Genomic DNA, 17,993 nt, shown 5'->3' with positions numbered 1-17,993 from the left:
TTTTTTTGCAATATATATTTATTTATGTACATTATAAAATTACAACAGGCATGTTACCTATAATTTAGTAACTCAAACCTTGAAATCAGAAAATTGTAGTATTTCTCTCATAACTATCTTTGCAGGACACAAACATTTTTGTATCTTGCAGAATCATATAATTTTTTTGAAAGCTGTGATCATCCATCTAATAGAAACAAATGACGAAAGAAGATTTTTATTTCCTATAATTTACTACGAATTGTAAAAAAAAGGATTAGACACCACCTTTGAAATGTTATGTTTATTTGTTTAAAATAGTGATAATGTTTTTTTGTTTTATTTTTTAACTCTATGGTATTAGAGAAATAAGAAAAAAGTTTTTAATTGAGTATGAATGATAAATGTGATAACATTTGCATTTTTTAATTTTTTTTATAACTGCTTTTCGCTGAAATATTCCTATCAAAACCATGGTGACAATCTAAAATTTTGTGAGCAACAGCCATATGGGGTATGCCTGAATACTGAATAGCATAATCTTCCCATAGAACATTATGATTTTTTGTTATCATTTCTATAAAAAATATTCATGGTTTTTGGAGTGTGACTAATTAATTTAGTAAAAAATTATCTTAAAGCAACACAAACAAATTAAACACAGTATATTATCACAACCTTAAAAAAACAAAACATTGTATTATATATATATATATATATATATATATATATATATATATATATATATATATATATATATATATATATATATATATATATATATATATATATATATATATATATAATAAAGCATTATATTCAGCATTATAGATATATAACATATATAATGCTGAATTTGGCATATATTCATTCAGCACAATTTATTTCATTAAAACCATTTAAAATGTTATGAACTCTTAGGGTTTTTGGAAACATTGAATAAATTAAAAATAAATTATGACAAAATGAAAATGATTATCATATTTAATATTTTTAGTTATGACACAAAGTTAATCTTGCATTTAAATAAACTATATTATTCAATCCAAGTATTTTATGTTAGTCAAAAAAACATGTCACAAAATCACTGCTTTTACATTGCAAACATTTGTGTAATGCAAAATGATTTGTTTCGAAACTAGGTCTCTATAAACTATAGTTTACCTGTTATTCCAAAGCCCTTGGTTACACAATAGACAACAAATCTTGTTGTAGTTGCCAACTCATATTTTTTCACACAGCTTAATGCTTCTTCATGCGAATTACAATAATAAAATAATTTTTTTTTTCTTTTTATAAAAATTAAAAGTCAAATTGATCAGCACACTTTCAGTGAATATGAAAACAGACTAAAACAACTATTTTGAATATTTCTTACAAAAAAAAGGCACACTAAATGATATTGCAAAACTTTGTATAAAGTTTTGTGATATCATTTAGTAAAAAGTTTAATAAATGTGTTCAAGAACTTTAAGTAAAGGCAAGAACTTTAGGTTTTGTCATCAAAATAAGAGAAGTGTATTATCAATAAAATGAATGTAAAACAACAATTATAAAACCACATTCAATATTTATTGAAAGACAGCTTCAACATTTATTGATTTGTTAAGTTTAATTTTTTAAGCTTAAAAAAAGCTTTTATTAAAGTACTAGGAGAAATAAGAAAAAAAATGGTCTCAGTAGCATATAAAACTATATGTTGTCTATATAGACAACACAAGAACAATTAAAACAAAAAAATGTTGTCATATAGAATTTTTTGCAATTGTTTGTGATTTAAAATCATTACCTGAAGTTTAAAACTAGCTTTAAGTTAGTTTTAACTTGGCTTTTCTAGCAGTTAACTAGTTAAAAATCAAATTTATCAATTTGAATTTCTAGCAGTTTGCTGCTAGAAATTTAAATTGATAGACTTTTTGCTAGATTTGGCAGTTTTTGGACGGTAACAGTGACTAAAAACATACCATAAATAATATCAAGTGTAGATAAACAATCATTGTCGATGATACTCAAATTTTGTTCGTGGACTTTTAAATTAAAAAATATGTTAATAACTATATAATATATTTATTACATTTATTTTGTTTATAACATTATTATAAACAAAATAAATGTAATAAATTCTGCATTTATTAAACTGAAAATGTTTATATATTACGTTACCTTTTATATTTCCGCTTTCATCATTAGAGCTTATTTCATCAGAACTGCAGAGATTCAAATTTTGGCCATGTATAGACAAATCCATAAGTTTTGTTTTTGTTTGCTTTAATAGTCCTTAGTTTTTAATATCACAATTATTTTCTGTTTTGAATCCGAACTAGAACTAGAACTAATTAAAAAGTAAACGGCCGCCGAAAAAATCGACCTACTTTGGAGTTATGTTAACGTCTGCTAACCTATTTTGTCAGTTGCGAGTTAGTAATAAAATATAAGATGAAAGTTAACTGTTCTGTTATAGGATGTACCAATAGTTCCTATAAGCTAGAAAAGTTGAAAGATAAAACGTGTTTTCAACACGAAGGGAAGATACTCTCCGAGTGTGGATGTGAGGCACCATTTCGAATGTATTGTTTCCCTAGTTTTAAAAGAAATAGCATAAAAAAAGAACAATGGATTAGTCAGCTTAGACGAGAAGGAAATAAAAAAGGAAGTGCATGGAAACCAGGAACTGCAGATAGAGTATGCTCTGATCATTTTGTTGATAAAATTCCAACTGTTATGAACCCTAATCCAACAATAAATATGGGTTTTTATCAACCTGAACAAAAAAAACCTAGAAGAACTTTAATGAAGCACCCAATCACTTCTTTACCATGTTGTAGAACCTTTGTTGACTGAAAAAAGTATTGTCACAGAGTTTTCAAGTCTTAGTTTTAATGCTGATGTTTTATCACCTATATTATCAGACCATACGTATTCATTGAGCTTACCACAACTTAACTATTGTACTTCATGTGAATACAAATCTTCACTTATCACCTCTTATGTTAGTAAGGTAAATAGCCTTACTAATCAATTAAAAAAGTCAAAAATAAAACAAACAGTCAAGCTTAAACAAAAATTCTCTTGGAGATTAGTTAACAATGATAAAAGAATGAACTTTTATACTGGTATATCTTCGATTGCTATTTTTAATGTTATTTTTGGTTTGTTAAAACCATTTTTACCCTCCATTCGTTATTGGAGAGGCCCAAAACATTCACGTAGCAAAGTTAAACAACTAAAATCTATATTTAAATGTAAACTGTTATCACACAAAGAAGAATTTTTAATGACACTTATGAGGTTGCGCTTAGGTTTATTAAATGAAGATATTGCTGATCGTTTTGACATTTCAAAAGCTTTGTGTTCTAATATATTTACCACTTTTATTAGAATTATTGCTTATATTCTCGGAAATGCTATTATTGTTTGGCTCCCAAGTGAAGTCATAAAAAAAACTTACCAGAGTCCTTTGTGAAAGCAAAGCATCACAAGTGTAGAGTGATTCTTGATTGTTTTGAAATATTTATTGAACGTCCAAAGTCCCTTTACAACCAAGCAGTGACTTGGTCTGATTACAAGCACCACAACACTGTCAAGGTATTAATTGGTATAGCACCAAATGGGTACATAACGTTTCTATCTAAATGTTACGGTGGAAGAGCATCAGATAAATTTATTACAAGTGACAGTGGTTTTTACAATCTGTTGGAAAGAGGCGACGAGGTGATGGCAGACAGAGGATTTCAAATAAGAGAAGAACTATTATTCTGTTATTGCAGTTTATCAGTTCCACCAGGTGCAAGAGTAAAGAGTCAAATGACTGCAACTGAATGCAAGAAGACTACTGATGTTGCGAACTTAAGAATTCACATTGAAAGGGCCATAAACCGAATAAAAACTTTTCGAAGCTTAAAAAATGTATTACCCATTTCTATGCTTCATCATATGGATGATATTATTTTATCGTGTGCAGCTTTATGCAATTTAAAGCCTGCTTTAATAAAAAAATAATTCAAGCTTAAAAGTTTAAAACATAATTTTTAATTTAGTATTAGTCACGCGTGCTTAATACAAGGGGGTGGGGAAATTTTAGTCCAGATCTAATAAACAGGGGGATCTTAATTAAAGGTCAGATGGCAATTTTTTTGTTTTACACAACACACATGATTTTTTTATAGATTGACAATTTTTTAAATCTGATTACACTGAAAGTTTTATTTTTTATCTGTGAATGATATTATATTTTCCATTTTTTAAGGCCGGTTTACACTGAATATTTTTCTTATTTTTGACATTTCAACATTTTTGACATTTCAGCAAGTAAAAATTAATAAGATTTGTGGGTAGGAAAATTTTCTGAAAATTATTAAAAGCCCCTCTACAATTACTCTTGAGTCTTGATTGAGATTTTTGTTAAATTTTCCCATCCACTTTTTAATAAAACCCTCCAGTTTGTTAGATCTGGACTAAAATTCCCACCCACACTTTAATTCCCTCCCCTTGTATTAAGGACTCAATAGTAAGCACGTGAGAGTATTAAAATTGTAAATTTTTATAATTACTTGTAAGGGATGCCGGGCACCACCGTGCACTTTTAATGAATATATATGTTTCACACTACTACTGCTTTTTATTATTATAAATAGCTTGAATAACCATTTTGATTTTCAGTATTTTCTTTACCTAAATATTTGTACACCATTATTTGGATCTTATAATAAGACAATAAGTTATTGTTTCTTTTTCTAAACTCAATAAAAATACCAATTTAAATATAAGAAGGATTTTATTATTAAAAAAAAAGATTTTACAATTTTGTTCCAATCAGTTAATAGAAAAATCTACAAAGACAGTTTTTAAATAATGATCGTTGTAGTATTTAAAAAAATCAACTTTCATACTCAACCAACTAGCTTCATCAAATGCAACTTTATCAATTTTATACCCATGAGCTGTCCATACCATAAAATAACAATTGTTCATCTTAGCAGTTCCCATTTGAACCTGACATTGAGTATAATATCTATGTTTTTTATTAATGACAAACTTGTTATTTAAATTTTTTTTAACATAAGGAAGAGATATATTTGGATCTTGTGGTGTTGTATGGTTAATTGAAAATGGGCATTTTATTTCTAAACAAGCTGGTGGGCAACACGAGCATCTGATTACTCTATCAGGGCTTCCACCTATATAGGGCATTTCAACATCTAAAAATAATCCGCATTCATTTACAGTTAAATTTTGATGAAGAGATTTCATCACTTCAAAAAACTGCTTTGCTGCTTCTATTTGCTCTCCCATACTTTAATGCAGGTATATCTGGGTTCACAAATGTTAGCCCTGAAATACTTTGGTGTAATGACCACATATCAACTTTAATGCCCATGTTAATTTTTTCAATTTTTTTTAGAACATCATGAGCTTTTGAAGCAGTTATAACTCGCTTTCAAAAATTAAACCAAAGCTCATTTGTGCTTTGACCTACAGTCATATGCTCTATATCAGTAACAATTATTTGAGTCATATTTGTTTTCATGTTTTCACTGAAGGAAAATTTATTGTCTGACATAACAATAATGGCTATTTCAGCAGAGTTAAATAATAAATAATTGTGTATATCAGGATATAATAATATTGGCCAACAAGTTAGGCCCTCGTCTTCTGATAACCAGCCATTACTGAGCTTAAAAGGATCAGGTAATTCAACACCGTTAATAAAAAGTTTTTTTTGTACTCAGTATTTATATCATGTTCTTCAGCTGTTTTAATAGGCATAACATTATTTTCCATTGCACAATATACTCGAGCTGCAAGAATTTCTTTCTTTCCAGATATCTTCAAGACACGAAGACGTAAATAAGACTTCAATTCTTTAACTTTCATACTACATACTATATCATAATCCATTTTGATCTATATATGTTTTATATTTGTTTAAAAGATTATTGGCTTAGTTTATGTTGTTTGTTTATACTTCGTTTACTCAAGAATTAAAAGCTGACTTGATTTATTTCCCTCATAAACTCGATCCAGTTTTTTTTTAAATTCTCCGTAACGCGGCTTGAATTGGTGTATTGCACTTGATGTTTTGTTTTCTTAAGTTTTGAAATATTTAAATTTCTGTTACACGATTTCTTGAATGAGTAATATAGGGGCAAAACGTAAAAGATTTAAAGTTGAATGTCTAAAATGTGGCAGTATATTTAATAACGATTTTAAAAAACAACACCAAGAAAAAGTACATAATGGGATATATGTAAATATAAAACACGTTGGTGTTTTATATTTACATATATCCCATTATGTACACAAAGTGCAGTTAAAACTTCCAAAGTCGCAGGGAAACGAGAATCGGTATGTACCTGGTTTAATGTAATATTAAGTTCAACGATAATTATGCAAATAAATTTGTAGAATAATTTAAAACAACTGAGTTTTAATTTAAGTTAAAACGTAACATTTAAGAAATCAATCAATCCATTATGTATTTTTTAACAAATCAATTAATCCTTTATGCATTTTTTATCAAATCAATTAATCCTTTATGCATTTTTTAATAAATCAATCAATCCATTATGCATTTTTTAAGAAATCAATCTATTATGTATTTTTTAACAAATCCCTTATGTATTCTGAATAAAGATCACTTATTCAAGGATAAAAATAGTAAAATCGTTTTAAAAAAATTAAAAGCATTTATTTTATAACTTCTTTTGGATTAATTTAATTGAACTTATTAAGCTTTTTTAATTAAAGTTATTTCCTTATAACTTGCCATTTATTATTTTTTTAGTTAAAGATATAAGTTTACTTGTTGATTTAGAATTGAAATATTTGGTATATTTATATGATATAATATAATTTAATACAATTTAATATAATTTAGAACCATGAAACATGTCATTCTCAAATGTTAGAGGAGGATTTATTTCAAGAGAATTCAATTCAAATGTCTCCAATAGATGAACCTAAAATACAAAGTGGTGAAGTCAATTGGTTATCGTGTGCTGGTCAGTTAGAAAATATTGTCACAGACTTAAGCGAGTGTGGTACCATTTTGTCTAAATTAAAATCTGAGACATTTCCAAATCCTGTGATATTCTTATTGGAAAGCATTCAGGTCATTAGTAGAATAAAATCTAGTTCTAAAGAATTCTTAAAAAATGCAAATATTTTATCGGAACAAATCTCTAAATCACCTGAAAGTTCCAAACCAATTAACAATATTATTGATAACATAATTAATCATGATCCAGGCAGTCGTGATTCGGTTGCTTCAGCATCTCAGCGTCAATACCTTATTGCTTTAGGGTCACATCAGCCAAAATTAACTAAATATCCAGTTAATACTACAGTTAACAACATTAAACAGCATAGTTTTAATCCTAAATGGTACAATGAATATCCATTATTAGTATTTAGTATTGTGACAGATTCTGCATACTGTTTTGTATGTACTTTATTTTCAAATGGTCCAGGAAGATCTTATCAAGATTCAGCATGGGTAAAACCTGGTATTCGTCAATGGCATAAAATGAAAAGCTATGGAGTTAAAAAATTAGGTAAATTACAGCAACATTTTTCTTTTTTTTCTCATAAAGCAGCATTACATGATTATTATCAATTTATGACAACTGAAAATCATATTGATATAATTTTAAACATATTAAATAGAAAAGAAGCAATTAAGTTAGAACAAGAAAAATATTTAAATAAACAAATTGTAGTTATATTATTTGATATTGCTAGAACATTATCACGACAAGGATTAGCATTTCGAGGTGATGGTGACGAAAGTGGAGGAAATTTTATGCAATTTGTTCAATTACTCTCTAGGCATAATCCCTTATTGAAATGCTGGATGGAGGAGTCTTCTTTACGATCACATAAAGTTACTTATTTAGGTCCACGATCTCAAAATTAATTTATTGAACTATTAGCTAAAGAAACGCGTAACATAATAATAAAAGAGATACATGAAGCAAACATTTATTCAGTATCTGCTGATACTACACCAGATATATCAAAGCAGGATCGTTTATCAGTATGTGTCCGATATGTTAATAGTCAAGGCAAATCTGTTGAGCGACTTTTGGGAATTGAAAAAGGAAACAATAAAACTAGTTCGGGTACAGCATCACAAATAGTCAACATTTTAGAAAGTAATTTATTAAATCCAGAGTTAATACCCTTTCAATCCTATGATTTTGCAAGTAATATGTCAGTGAAATTTAATGGAACCCATGTTAAACTTTCTGAACTTGTTGGTCACAAAATTATATTTATACCATGCCAAGCCCATCGGTTGAACACGTTTTTAGAACATAGTTGTGATGCTAGTAGTATAATTGGAAGTACTATTGATATATTAGAAAATCTCTATGTCTTTTTTTCCTCAAGTAATAAAAGATATGGTTTGCTTAATGAAAAAATTTCCAAAATTGAAAATGCGTTACAATTAAGAAATTTGTCAAAAACCAGGTGGACAGCTCGTGCTGAAAGTGTTAAAGCTGTATGGAATTCATTAGAAGCTGTTGTTGAAAGCCTTGATGAAATTCTATTATTAAACGAATGCTTTGATAAAGGAACAAGATCAAAAGCGCTTGCTCTTCGAAAACAAATACTTTCTTTTGATTTTATTGTTTCTATATCTTTCATGAAGAACATTATGTACAAACTAAAGTTTCTATATCTTACTGAAACTCTTGAGGCAAAAAATTTGTCTATAATTGATGCAATAACTTTAATTGACAGCACAATGAAAATTTTAGCATCAATCAACTCTGATGATTATGTAATGAACAATTTCATCAATAGTGCTAAAGAGTTTGCCACCTTACTTGGAATAGACTCTGAAGCTGATTTTCGAAACCATCATAGTAGAAGATTAGCTCCTAAACGATTCGATTGTAATTCTACAACACAAACAGAATTTACAATGAATTTATTTTATAGAAAAGAGTTTAAAATAGTTCTTGATACCATTTTAAAACTAACAAATGAAAATTTAAAAACATGTACTTCTTCTATTGAACCACTATATCTATTGTTTTCTCAACCATTTAATAAACTTAGTATTTCATTGGGTAATGTACAAAAATCTATTTCAATATTTCCACCAACTTAGTTCAAACAGAACTAGAAATATTATTTAATATGTTAAAAGAAGACGAAACATCATTTAATTCTTTAATGGAAAAATCAGAAGAAGTAAAGCATATTTTACCATGTGCTAATCAAATTTGTCGTTTAGCCTTGACTTCTCCGGTTACTGTTGCAACAAATGAAAGAACATTCAGTAAACAAAAATTGGTAAAAACACATCTTAGATCAACAATAGCTGACGAGAGATTGAATTCTTTAGTGTTATTGGGTGTAGAAAAAGATATTGTTGACCAGTTGGATATAAATAAAATAGCACATCAATGGTCAATTTTAAAAAATCGGCGTATAAAAATTTAACAAGTTAATAGAAATTATTATAAAATTTTATTGCTAACGTCAAGAAATATTGTTTAGATATTATATAATTTTAAAAATCTTCTTTTAATAAATAGTATTACAGTATTAAAACTGTATTTTGATATCGTAATATACGCCCATTTCATATATGATTATTACTCCAATGCTCAGTAGGCCAGAATATTTTTTCCGTCGTCGAAAGTCCCAAAAAAGTGAATTCTTCAAACATTTTCTTTCTTTTATTATTAAAACATAAGTACTTTACTCTACTCAAAAATATTTGGCATTGTATATTTATAATTTTTTGACCTACAAGTTCAGAAAGTTTAACATGGGCTCCATTAAATTTCCCTAAAATTACTTGCAAAATCATAGCTTGCCTTAGGCAAGCTCGCTATAACCATTCATAATGGTTTTAAAAATGTCAAATTTTTGCTTATTTTATTTTAAAACTTATTCTCAAAATCTACGTAACTGTACAATGCATTGCACAGTTACGTAGATTTCAACAAGTTTATTTGAAAAAATGAGCGAAAATTTGTCATTTTTAAAACCATTAAGAATAGTTGATGAATAGTTTTCAGTGTTGTGTTAATGTACAGTGTACATTAACACAACACTCAAAACATCGAATCGATGCATGTAATGACGATAACCCAAGCTCTAAACTTTGCGAGTCCGTTGGACTGATCAGAGCTTTATCTAAGTTGTTTAATGATCTAGGAGTACAGAATTTAGAGGGTCAGAGACCCTCAAAACCTAAAAAGTAGGTGTATTTAAAAAAAGGCCAAGTATTTCACTGTTTTCGAGCGTTACAAATTTTTTTTTTGAGTTGGCATTTACAGGAGTTTCACCCCCCCCCCCCTAATAATTTGGTTCGGGACGGCCCTGGTTACATCTCTTTGTTTTATTTATCACAATTACTACCATTGTTTCAATCAACTTAGCAGTTGCATCTTTTCATTGTAACTATTTCTTTATGCGTAATTAGGATATTTATTTTAAAGGCTTTTCAAAAATAATAATAACTTTCGATAAATCGTTCAATTTTTTGAATGTCGAATTTTTATTTATATTTCATTTTAATTTATTACATATTTTATTGATTGAAAGTAAAAAAATATATCTGAACAAAAGTCTTTCTTTTTTTTTAATTTTGATAATTTTTAGTCTTATGAAGTGTGATTGTTAAAACCCACATCTTTATAAAGGTTTCTGACTTTTCAATCACACTTTTCAAAACTAAAAAATATCAAATGAAATAAATCAAAAATAATCAAACAAAAAAATGTTTTAAAACCAAAATCATTTGTCAGTTATCACAAAAAAAACAAAAACCAAGCAAACATTTATAACTAAATTAAATTTGTTTTTGAGTTAATTTTGACAACAACAACAAAAAAGTTTAATTTAATTAAATACATAATTAGAAAGAATAACATAATAATGCGTCCCATTTTCAGCAATTCGATCAACCGACAAACGACAAAAATCATCACGTTGCAGTTTAACGAATTGTAATAGTTTATTGGTCAAGATCTTTGATATTTGATTGGTTGATAACTTGTAGTAAGTCACAGTACACTGTGCGCTATAGTTGTAAAAAGACGTTTCTAAGCTTGTTAGCAGTTTTTAATAATGACATCTGGTATAATATTAGATAAAATTAATGCCTTAAATGATTTATGTTTAGATGTTAATACTAAAACAAGTTTAGAAGTATAAAAATTCTATATATGAAACTTAGATTTATTGTCCTTTTTGTTTAGGAAAATTGTTAATAATTTTCAAAGTTAACTTATGTAGGGTAGATTAGGGTAATATGAGCACCTTGGTAATATGAGCATACTTAAAGATTTCTTAGATGTAAGCAGTGAAGTTAAAGTTGCTATGTATTTTTTAAATCGACTTTATGTGGTGATTACAGGAATCAGTACAATTAGCGTAAATCTATATGCAATAATTAGCGGGTATCATCTAATTAAAACGCTGTTAAATTTTTTGCTTTTTTAAAATAATATCATCACGCATGAATAAATCTGTGGGGCGAAATTTTGGTGCTAAAATAATGAAATTAATTTTTTCATAAAGAAAAAATGTTAGCTAAAAATCCAATCTTTTTTGGCTTGAAAAACAATGCTTAGAACTATTTAGTTTTGACTTTATTTAAAGATGCCATTTTTGCGTAATATGAGCATGCTAAAATTACCTAGTGATTTTCATTGAAATTACCTAGTTTAAAGTCTTAAAAAAGCAGTGGTTTTAATTGGTTTTTTGAATAAAAATAAAATATAGTAAGACTTTTTAATATTTTAACAATAAAAAATATTTTTCTGTAATTTAAATTCAAAAAAATTGAATTTTTATCGTTCAAAGGTTTGAGTTCATAAAATTGAAAAAATAACGAACTAATTTTTTTTTTTTATTCTTGCGGAAAACATGGTTTGAAACACGCTCACATTGTTTCAACAAAAAGTAGCTTAAAATTTGATCTTTTAATGATAAGTTTTGTTAATAACGAATCATTATATTCCAAAAATTACTTCTAATTGTCAGGTTGGTATTTTTTTTACAAAATTTAATGTTTTTTTGTGAGCTAATTTAAAGTGCTCATATTACCAAGTCTGGTCTGGGTAATATGAGCATTTTTGTAACCTCTGTGTTTTTAAGAAAAAATTTCGGGTGCCCAAATATCTAAGTGGATCATGAGAAGGGATCCCTAAATATTGCTTATTCGCAAAAATTTTGGATCCAGCTTAATTATTTTTGAAATTATTTAAATTTTTGCTTAAGGTGCTCATATTACCCTAATCTACCCTATATATTTAAATTGTTTTATAAAAATATCTATAAATAATAAATGTTAAAGCACTTTAATAGATGCTTTTAATACAAAAAAATTTCGTTCTCAAAATACGAGTACTTATAAAAAGTCATAGCCTAAAAATTTAATAAAAAAATTATTTATTTATTTTATTAAGATAAAAATTTGTAAAAAACAAAAACAAAAACAAAACAAAAAAAAACAAAAGCGAAATCTGAAGTGAAAATTGACCAAAAGTTCTCGTGTTATATATTTGAAATGAGATAATGTATTTAAGTATATTAAATATTTAATGTATTTATTTTACCACAGAAACTTTGTTTATATAAAAGAAGTTTATAGGCTATGCTTCAAAACTACTACTCTTCCTTAACTACTAGTTTCAATGGAAAATAAAATATGATAGACCTTTTCATAAATAAAAGTCCGCGTTTCAAATCGAGGCTTAGGTTGTACCGTTAGTAAACAAACAAAATATTTCATTGCTTAGGCTTATTTGTTTCTTTTAATCTTGAGCTTTATTTGTTATTTTAACAAGATAATGTTATTATCTTCAAACACAAATGACGTTTCTTCACAGGAAATAGGTTTGTTATTTTATTTTTAGTGTTTATTAATTACTTTTCTATTATTTTATTACTTGAATATCAAAGTAAAATATATTAAACATTTTATAAAAAATTGACCTTAACTGAAGTTTACTTTTATCGACAAAATTTATAAAATTTGTGTAGTGTAGTTGACTTATTTTGATGTTTCTTTTTTTTTGTTTAGATCCAGCATTAATTGTTTTAAAAGAAGATGATATAGACGATCCAACTGTCAAAGTCGATTTAGAAAAATTACAAACGTATACAAATAATCATTTAAAAAGGTGGCTTCTTTACCGTGGCGATTCTCTTAAACTTTACGAGACTCTCAAGTTAAAGTTTTACAGTATTTTCACAACGGAACGAATTCAATTATTTGTAATCCAACTCTTGAGAAAAAATGGTTGTCAAAAAAGGCATATTTGATGGGTAAAAATATAAAAATACAAAGTATAAAAACATTTCCTATGTTGCCTGAAAATTTAAAATGTGAGCTGTTAAGTTTGAATTCCAGAATTGGATGGAGCAAGTGTCTAGAGAGACTTCCTGCGTTTTCAGCTGAGAAAATTGATGCATATGCTTTAAATGTAAATAGTAATTTTTTTCCTAAATCTACAAAAGTTAAAAAACATTTATCTAGAGGAGAAATGTTTCTTGAAGAGCAATACATTGATCTATCCTCAATTCATTCAAAACAAAGTATTGAACTATTTTGTGTAAAAGGAGTATGTGCAGCTAGCATGAAAAAAATTGACAGATGGATTTTTATTGCTATTAAAAAATTAGATGGATCAGTAATGTATGCATTTTGTGAATGCCCAGCAGGAAAAACTGGAACTTGTTCACATGCATTTGCAATGATGAAACTTGTTGCAAAATGGGTAGTGAAAAACTGAAAACTGTTCCAAATATTAAAGCCTGTACATCAAGAACTTGTGCTTGGTAAATACCACAAAGTCGTAAAAGATTTGATAAAACACCAATAAGTGACTTACAAATTATATCACCACAAATTAAAAAAAAGAATTTTTCGAAAAGAAAAGTATCTTCATTCGCCACTGTGAAGCCGTAAAGCTTAATTATATGCGGACGAGCAGGAACAATGTTTATATATATACGGTGGCGTTTTTTTTAGATAATATATATGCATGTAAAGATGGCTTACTTATACAATATATGTATTTCATTACAAGTTCTGTTATTTATTAACGTTACAATAATGGCGCTGCGAGTAGGGTCTGATTTGACTTTAGATGACCCAGACAATGCGGTAGCATGGATTAGGTGCTTTTCAGCCTCCGCACGTTCCAAGAAATTAAAAGATGAGATAAACGATTGTTACGAGATAACAGACTTATTTCTGGCAAAAGCAAGCATTGAAGCAGTAAAAAAGATTTCCCTTATGGTATATTCAAAAGAGTTAGAAATTATGATATTCGATGATATTAAAACTGTTATTATATCCCATTAGAGGCCTCAGAAACGACTAATTATTGCTGAAAGAGTTAGATTTTTAGCATCAAAACAACAAAACAATGAAAACATTGTATCATATGCACAAAGATTACGCGAAGCTTCACGCTTTTGCAACTTCAAAAAATTGGGAAAAAATGGCCTAAGTGCGGAAGATGATTTAATTCAAATGAGATTGATTGATGGCCTCCAGTCTCCTAATCAGAGAATTAAAGCCCTAGAAATGTTACAAAGTGGAGATTCGCCTACACTAGGAGCATGTATTGATTATATCAGACAACTGGAGCAAATATCATGTTTTAGTATACAAAACAACATTGGAAGCAACATAGACATACCTTTAGTTAATCATATTGATAAAAACAAAAAAAAAACATTTAAATGCAAATATTGTGGCCTTCAGCACCCACCTAGGAAATGCCCAGCATTTGGGAAAAGTTGCACAAAATGTGGGAAGCTTAACCATTTTAAAAACGTATGCAGAACAAACACTAAGTATGAAAAAACAGTAGAGGAAATAGAGAACGATGATACTAGTGTATACTCCATTAACATGAATGGTACAAATTCAGAGATTAATGTAAAAATAAACGATTATAATATGAAAACGCAAGTTGACACCGGGAGTCAAGTCACAATCATTCCAAAGAATTTTTGGGAACTTATGTCTAAACCAAAGCTACAAAAATGCTATCTTCGTCTGAAACAGTTTGATGGTACAATCATAAAAGTCCTAGGCGAATTTGAAGCAACTTTGGAAACTGAATCAAAAATGAATATAGTACGAATTATCGTCGCAGACTGTAATAAAAATCATGGCCTAATTGGTATGGATGTATTAAATATCAATGCTACAAAATTAATTAATAGTATAGACCCTATTGTTCATGGGCGTTTAATTAATTACAGAGCAAATATTCTGTTAAAAAACGGCATACAACCAACTTATTTTGAACCGCGACCCCTCCCTATTCACATTAAACCACTAGTGATAGATAAACTGAATGAGATGGTACAACAAGGTTTGCTCCAAAGGGTCCCTCCTGGTGGAAGCAAATGGGCATCACCACTTGTGGTTGTTAGAAAAACAGATGGAGACTTACGCATATGTGCAGACTACAAAATAGGGGTTAATCAAAAAATATGCTCAGACTCATATCCTATCCCCAATATTGAGACTGTATTCCATAAAATGGCGGGAATGAAATATATTGCTAAAATTGATCTAAAGGGAGCTTATCATCAAATTGAGTTGGACAAAGAGGCACAAGAAATAACTACAGTTAATACCCCTATCGGACTATTAAGATGGACATGTTTACCCTTTGGAATAAAAACAGCGAGTGCAATATTTCAGAGAGCGATAGAATCTGTTGTGGGTGATCTTATCCCGAACATAATTATATTTCAGGATGATATATGTGTCGGTGCGGAAAATGCTGAAGAACTTAAATTTGAATAAGATTTTGAGCAAATTGAAGAAATCTGGAATGAGCATAAATACAAGAAAATCAGTGAATGAAGCGAAATGTCTTTCATTTTTAGGATACGAACTGTCAGAAAAGGGAGTTACCCCAGATCGTAATCTAGTCAGCAAAATACTCGGAATAAACCCTCCTAAGGATAAAAAGGAACTTGAGTCGTTCATAGGACTAGTAAACTTTTATGGTCGACATATACAAAAATATGCTGAAAATTTTTTACCTTTTAACAATTTAAGAAAGAAAGGGGTTATATTCGAATGAAAAAAAGACCATCAACGTGCGTTTATATTGCTAAAAAGGAACCTTAGCGAAGAACCTGTAGTAAAGGTTTATGACATCAACCAAGATCTAGAATTGACAACCAATCCCAGTGAAAAAGCTATATCTGGAATACTTTCACAAAATGGCCATCCTGTATTGTATCTCTCGCGAACTTTATCAGACGCTGAGACAAGATATTCTAATATTGAAAGAGAAGCTTTGGCTATTGTATGGTCTATTGCTAGGCATTTTCTGTTGGGTAGAAAATTCAAACTAATATCCGATCACAAGCCACTAGAATTTATAACTGATAGTAATAAAGAACTCCCCAAAGTCACATCCGCTAGAATTTTAAGATGGGCCATACAAATGATGACATTTGATTACGAAATAAACTATAAGAAGGGAGAGAATATTTCTCATGCCGATGCCTTATCAAGGTTTTCTTTTCTATCAAAAGATGAAGAGAAGGACCAAAGGACATTTATACACTTAGTTGAGTCAGATATTGTTAACTTTGATCAAATAATGAAAGAAACGGAAAATGATAGAGTATTGATGGACATCAAAACCAGAATTAGCAAAAATAATTGGGGTAGATGCTCTGTAACAGAAAGACCTTATAAATCTATTAGGAATAAACTGACTATCGAAAAAGGAATCATATGTAATGGAGATCTCATTATATCTCCTCGAAAAATGAGAAAGATGTTCATCAAATCGGTCCATGAGGACATACATTGTGACACAATGCAAACGCGATGTAGATTAAAGTTGGAAGCCTGGTGGCCTGGCTACTGTCAAGATGTCGAAGAATATGTAAAAAGCTGTAAAAAATGTACTGAAATAAAATTGAAGAAAGAGAGGACATTACATACATGGCCAAATGAAAGTAAACCTTGGTGTAGAGTACATATGGATCATGCCCATATGCAGGGCATAGGACTGTTTTTAATTTTAGTAGACTCCTTTTCTGGATGGCCGGAAGTTATTAAGGTAAATAACCGTGAAGCTGCCACAGTGAAGGCAGTAATACAAAATGTCTTTTCGAGAAATGGAGTTCCGGAAGTTTTGGTGTCCCACAACGCTGCCGAATTTCATGATACCACCTTGCAGCAGTGGCTAAAGAAAATAGGTTGCTTGCCTTATAAAACCAAGCCATACGACACTCAATCTAATGGAGCGGCCGAGAGAATGGTAGAGACAGTAAAGATGGGGTTAAAAGCGTATTCACTAGATAAAGGTTCATTATGTGGATATTTAAGCAGAATGCTTTTAAGCTATAGGACAATGCCCCATACAAGGAGATCAAGAAGTCCTTCCGAGATGATGGGGAGACAGCTAAGATCTCCTCTCACTATGAGTTTTGAAAGTGGAACACCATTATGGTATCGACAAAAACCAGATTCTAAACCTGAACTTGCTGCATTCATATCTCAGGCTGGTCTTAACACTGCAATCATTTTGAGGAATAACTCTTCCGGTACATTAGCACACTGTGATCAAATAAACAAACGCCTAAATGAACCTAACACACGTATGAATAATGAAGACGATATACATGATGATCCCATCAACAATGAGAAACTCGAACCTTCCAATAGTGATAGATCTGATATACATGATATGCCAGAACTAATTGTAACTAAGGAAGAACATATCCAGAATTAAAGAACTACACGGTCGACGAGGGGACGAAAGCCAATACGTTTCCGGGATGTGAAGCCGTAGAGCTAAATTTTATGCGGACGAGCAGAAAAAATGCTTATATATATACGTGGCGTTTTTTTTTAGATAATATATATATTAGGCCACTGCCAGTTGTAAGATTTAATAAGAGTCACCCTGGAAAATGTTTTTATGCTATAAATAAAAAAATTCCAATAAATATAAATTTAAACTAGTAAATCAAAAAAAAATTCTATTTTC

At 29.2% G+C, this 17,993-nt stretch overlaps 2 protein-coding genes across 2 annotated transcripts; both read left to right on the top strand.

Moving 5' to 3' along the window:
- The first annotated feature begins 2,415 nt into the window (after positions 1-2,415).
- LOC136079134 (uncharacterized) lies at positions 2,416-3,978 on the top strand. Its single transcript, XM_065794852.1, has 3 exons — positions 2,416-2,728; positions 2,838-3,409; positions 3,508-3,978. Exons 1-3 carry the CDS (start codon positions 2,416-2,418, stop codon positions 3,976-3,978), a joined length of 1,356 nt encoding a protein of 451 aa, XP_065650924.1.
- Positions 3,979-6,043: 2,065 nt separating this feature from the next.
- LOC124818766 (uncharacterized) lies at positions 6,044-9,543 on the top strand. The gene is made up of 2 exons (XM_065795295.1): positions 6,044-6,324; positions 6,857-9,543. Exon 2 carries the CDS (start codon positions 6,881-6,883, stop codon positions 7,892-7,894), a length of 1,014 nt encoding a protein of 337 aa, XP_065651367.1. The 5' UTR covers positions 6,044-6,324; positions 6,857-6,880; the 3' UTR covers positions 7,895-9,543.
- Positions 9,544-17,993: the final 8,450 nt, after the last annotated feature.

The sequence above is a fragment of the Hydra vulgaris genome, chromosome 04 (assembly GCF_038396675.1).
Source record: "Hydra vulgaris chromosome 04, alternate assembly HydraT2T_AEP".
Lineage (NCBI taxonomy): Eukaryota > Metazoa > Cnidaria > Hydrozoa > Anthoathecata > Hydridae > Hydra > Hydra vulgaris.
The sequence above is the reverse complement of the archived record's forward strand: the minus strand, read 5'-3'. Positions and strand labels throughout refer to the sequence as shown.

What these genes read in the sequence shown, in the direction of transcription:
- LOC124818766 (XM_065795295.1), top strand. Translation starts at nt 6,881, where the DNA reads ATGTTAGAGGAGGATTTATTTCAAGAGAATTCAATTCAAATGTCTCCA.
- LOC136079134 (XM_065794852.1), top strand. Translation starts at nt 2,416, where the DNA reads ATGAAAGTTAACTGTTCTGTTATAGGATGTACCAATAGTTCCTATAAG. An exon ending in TAATCCAACAATAAATATGG is followed by an intron (nt 2,729 to 2,837) that starts GTTTTTATCAAC and finishes GTATTGTCACAG; the next exon opens with AGTTTTCAAGTCTTAGTTTT. An exon ending in TTGTTTGGCTCCCAAGTGAA is followed by an intron (nt 3,410 to 3,507) that starts GTCATAAAAAAA and finishes GAACGTCCAAAG; the next exon opens with TCCCTTTACAACCAAGCAGT.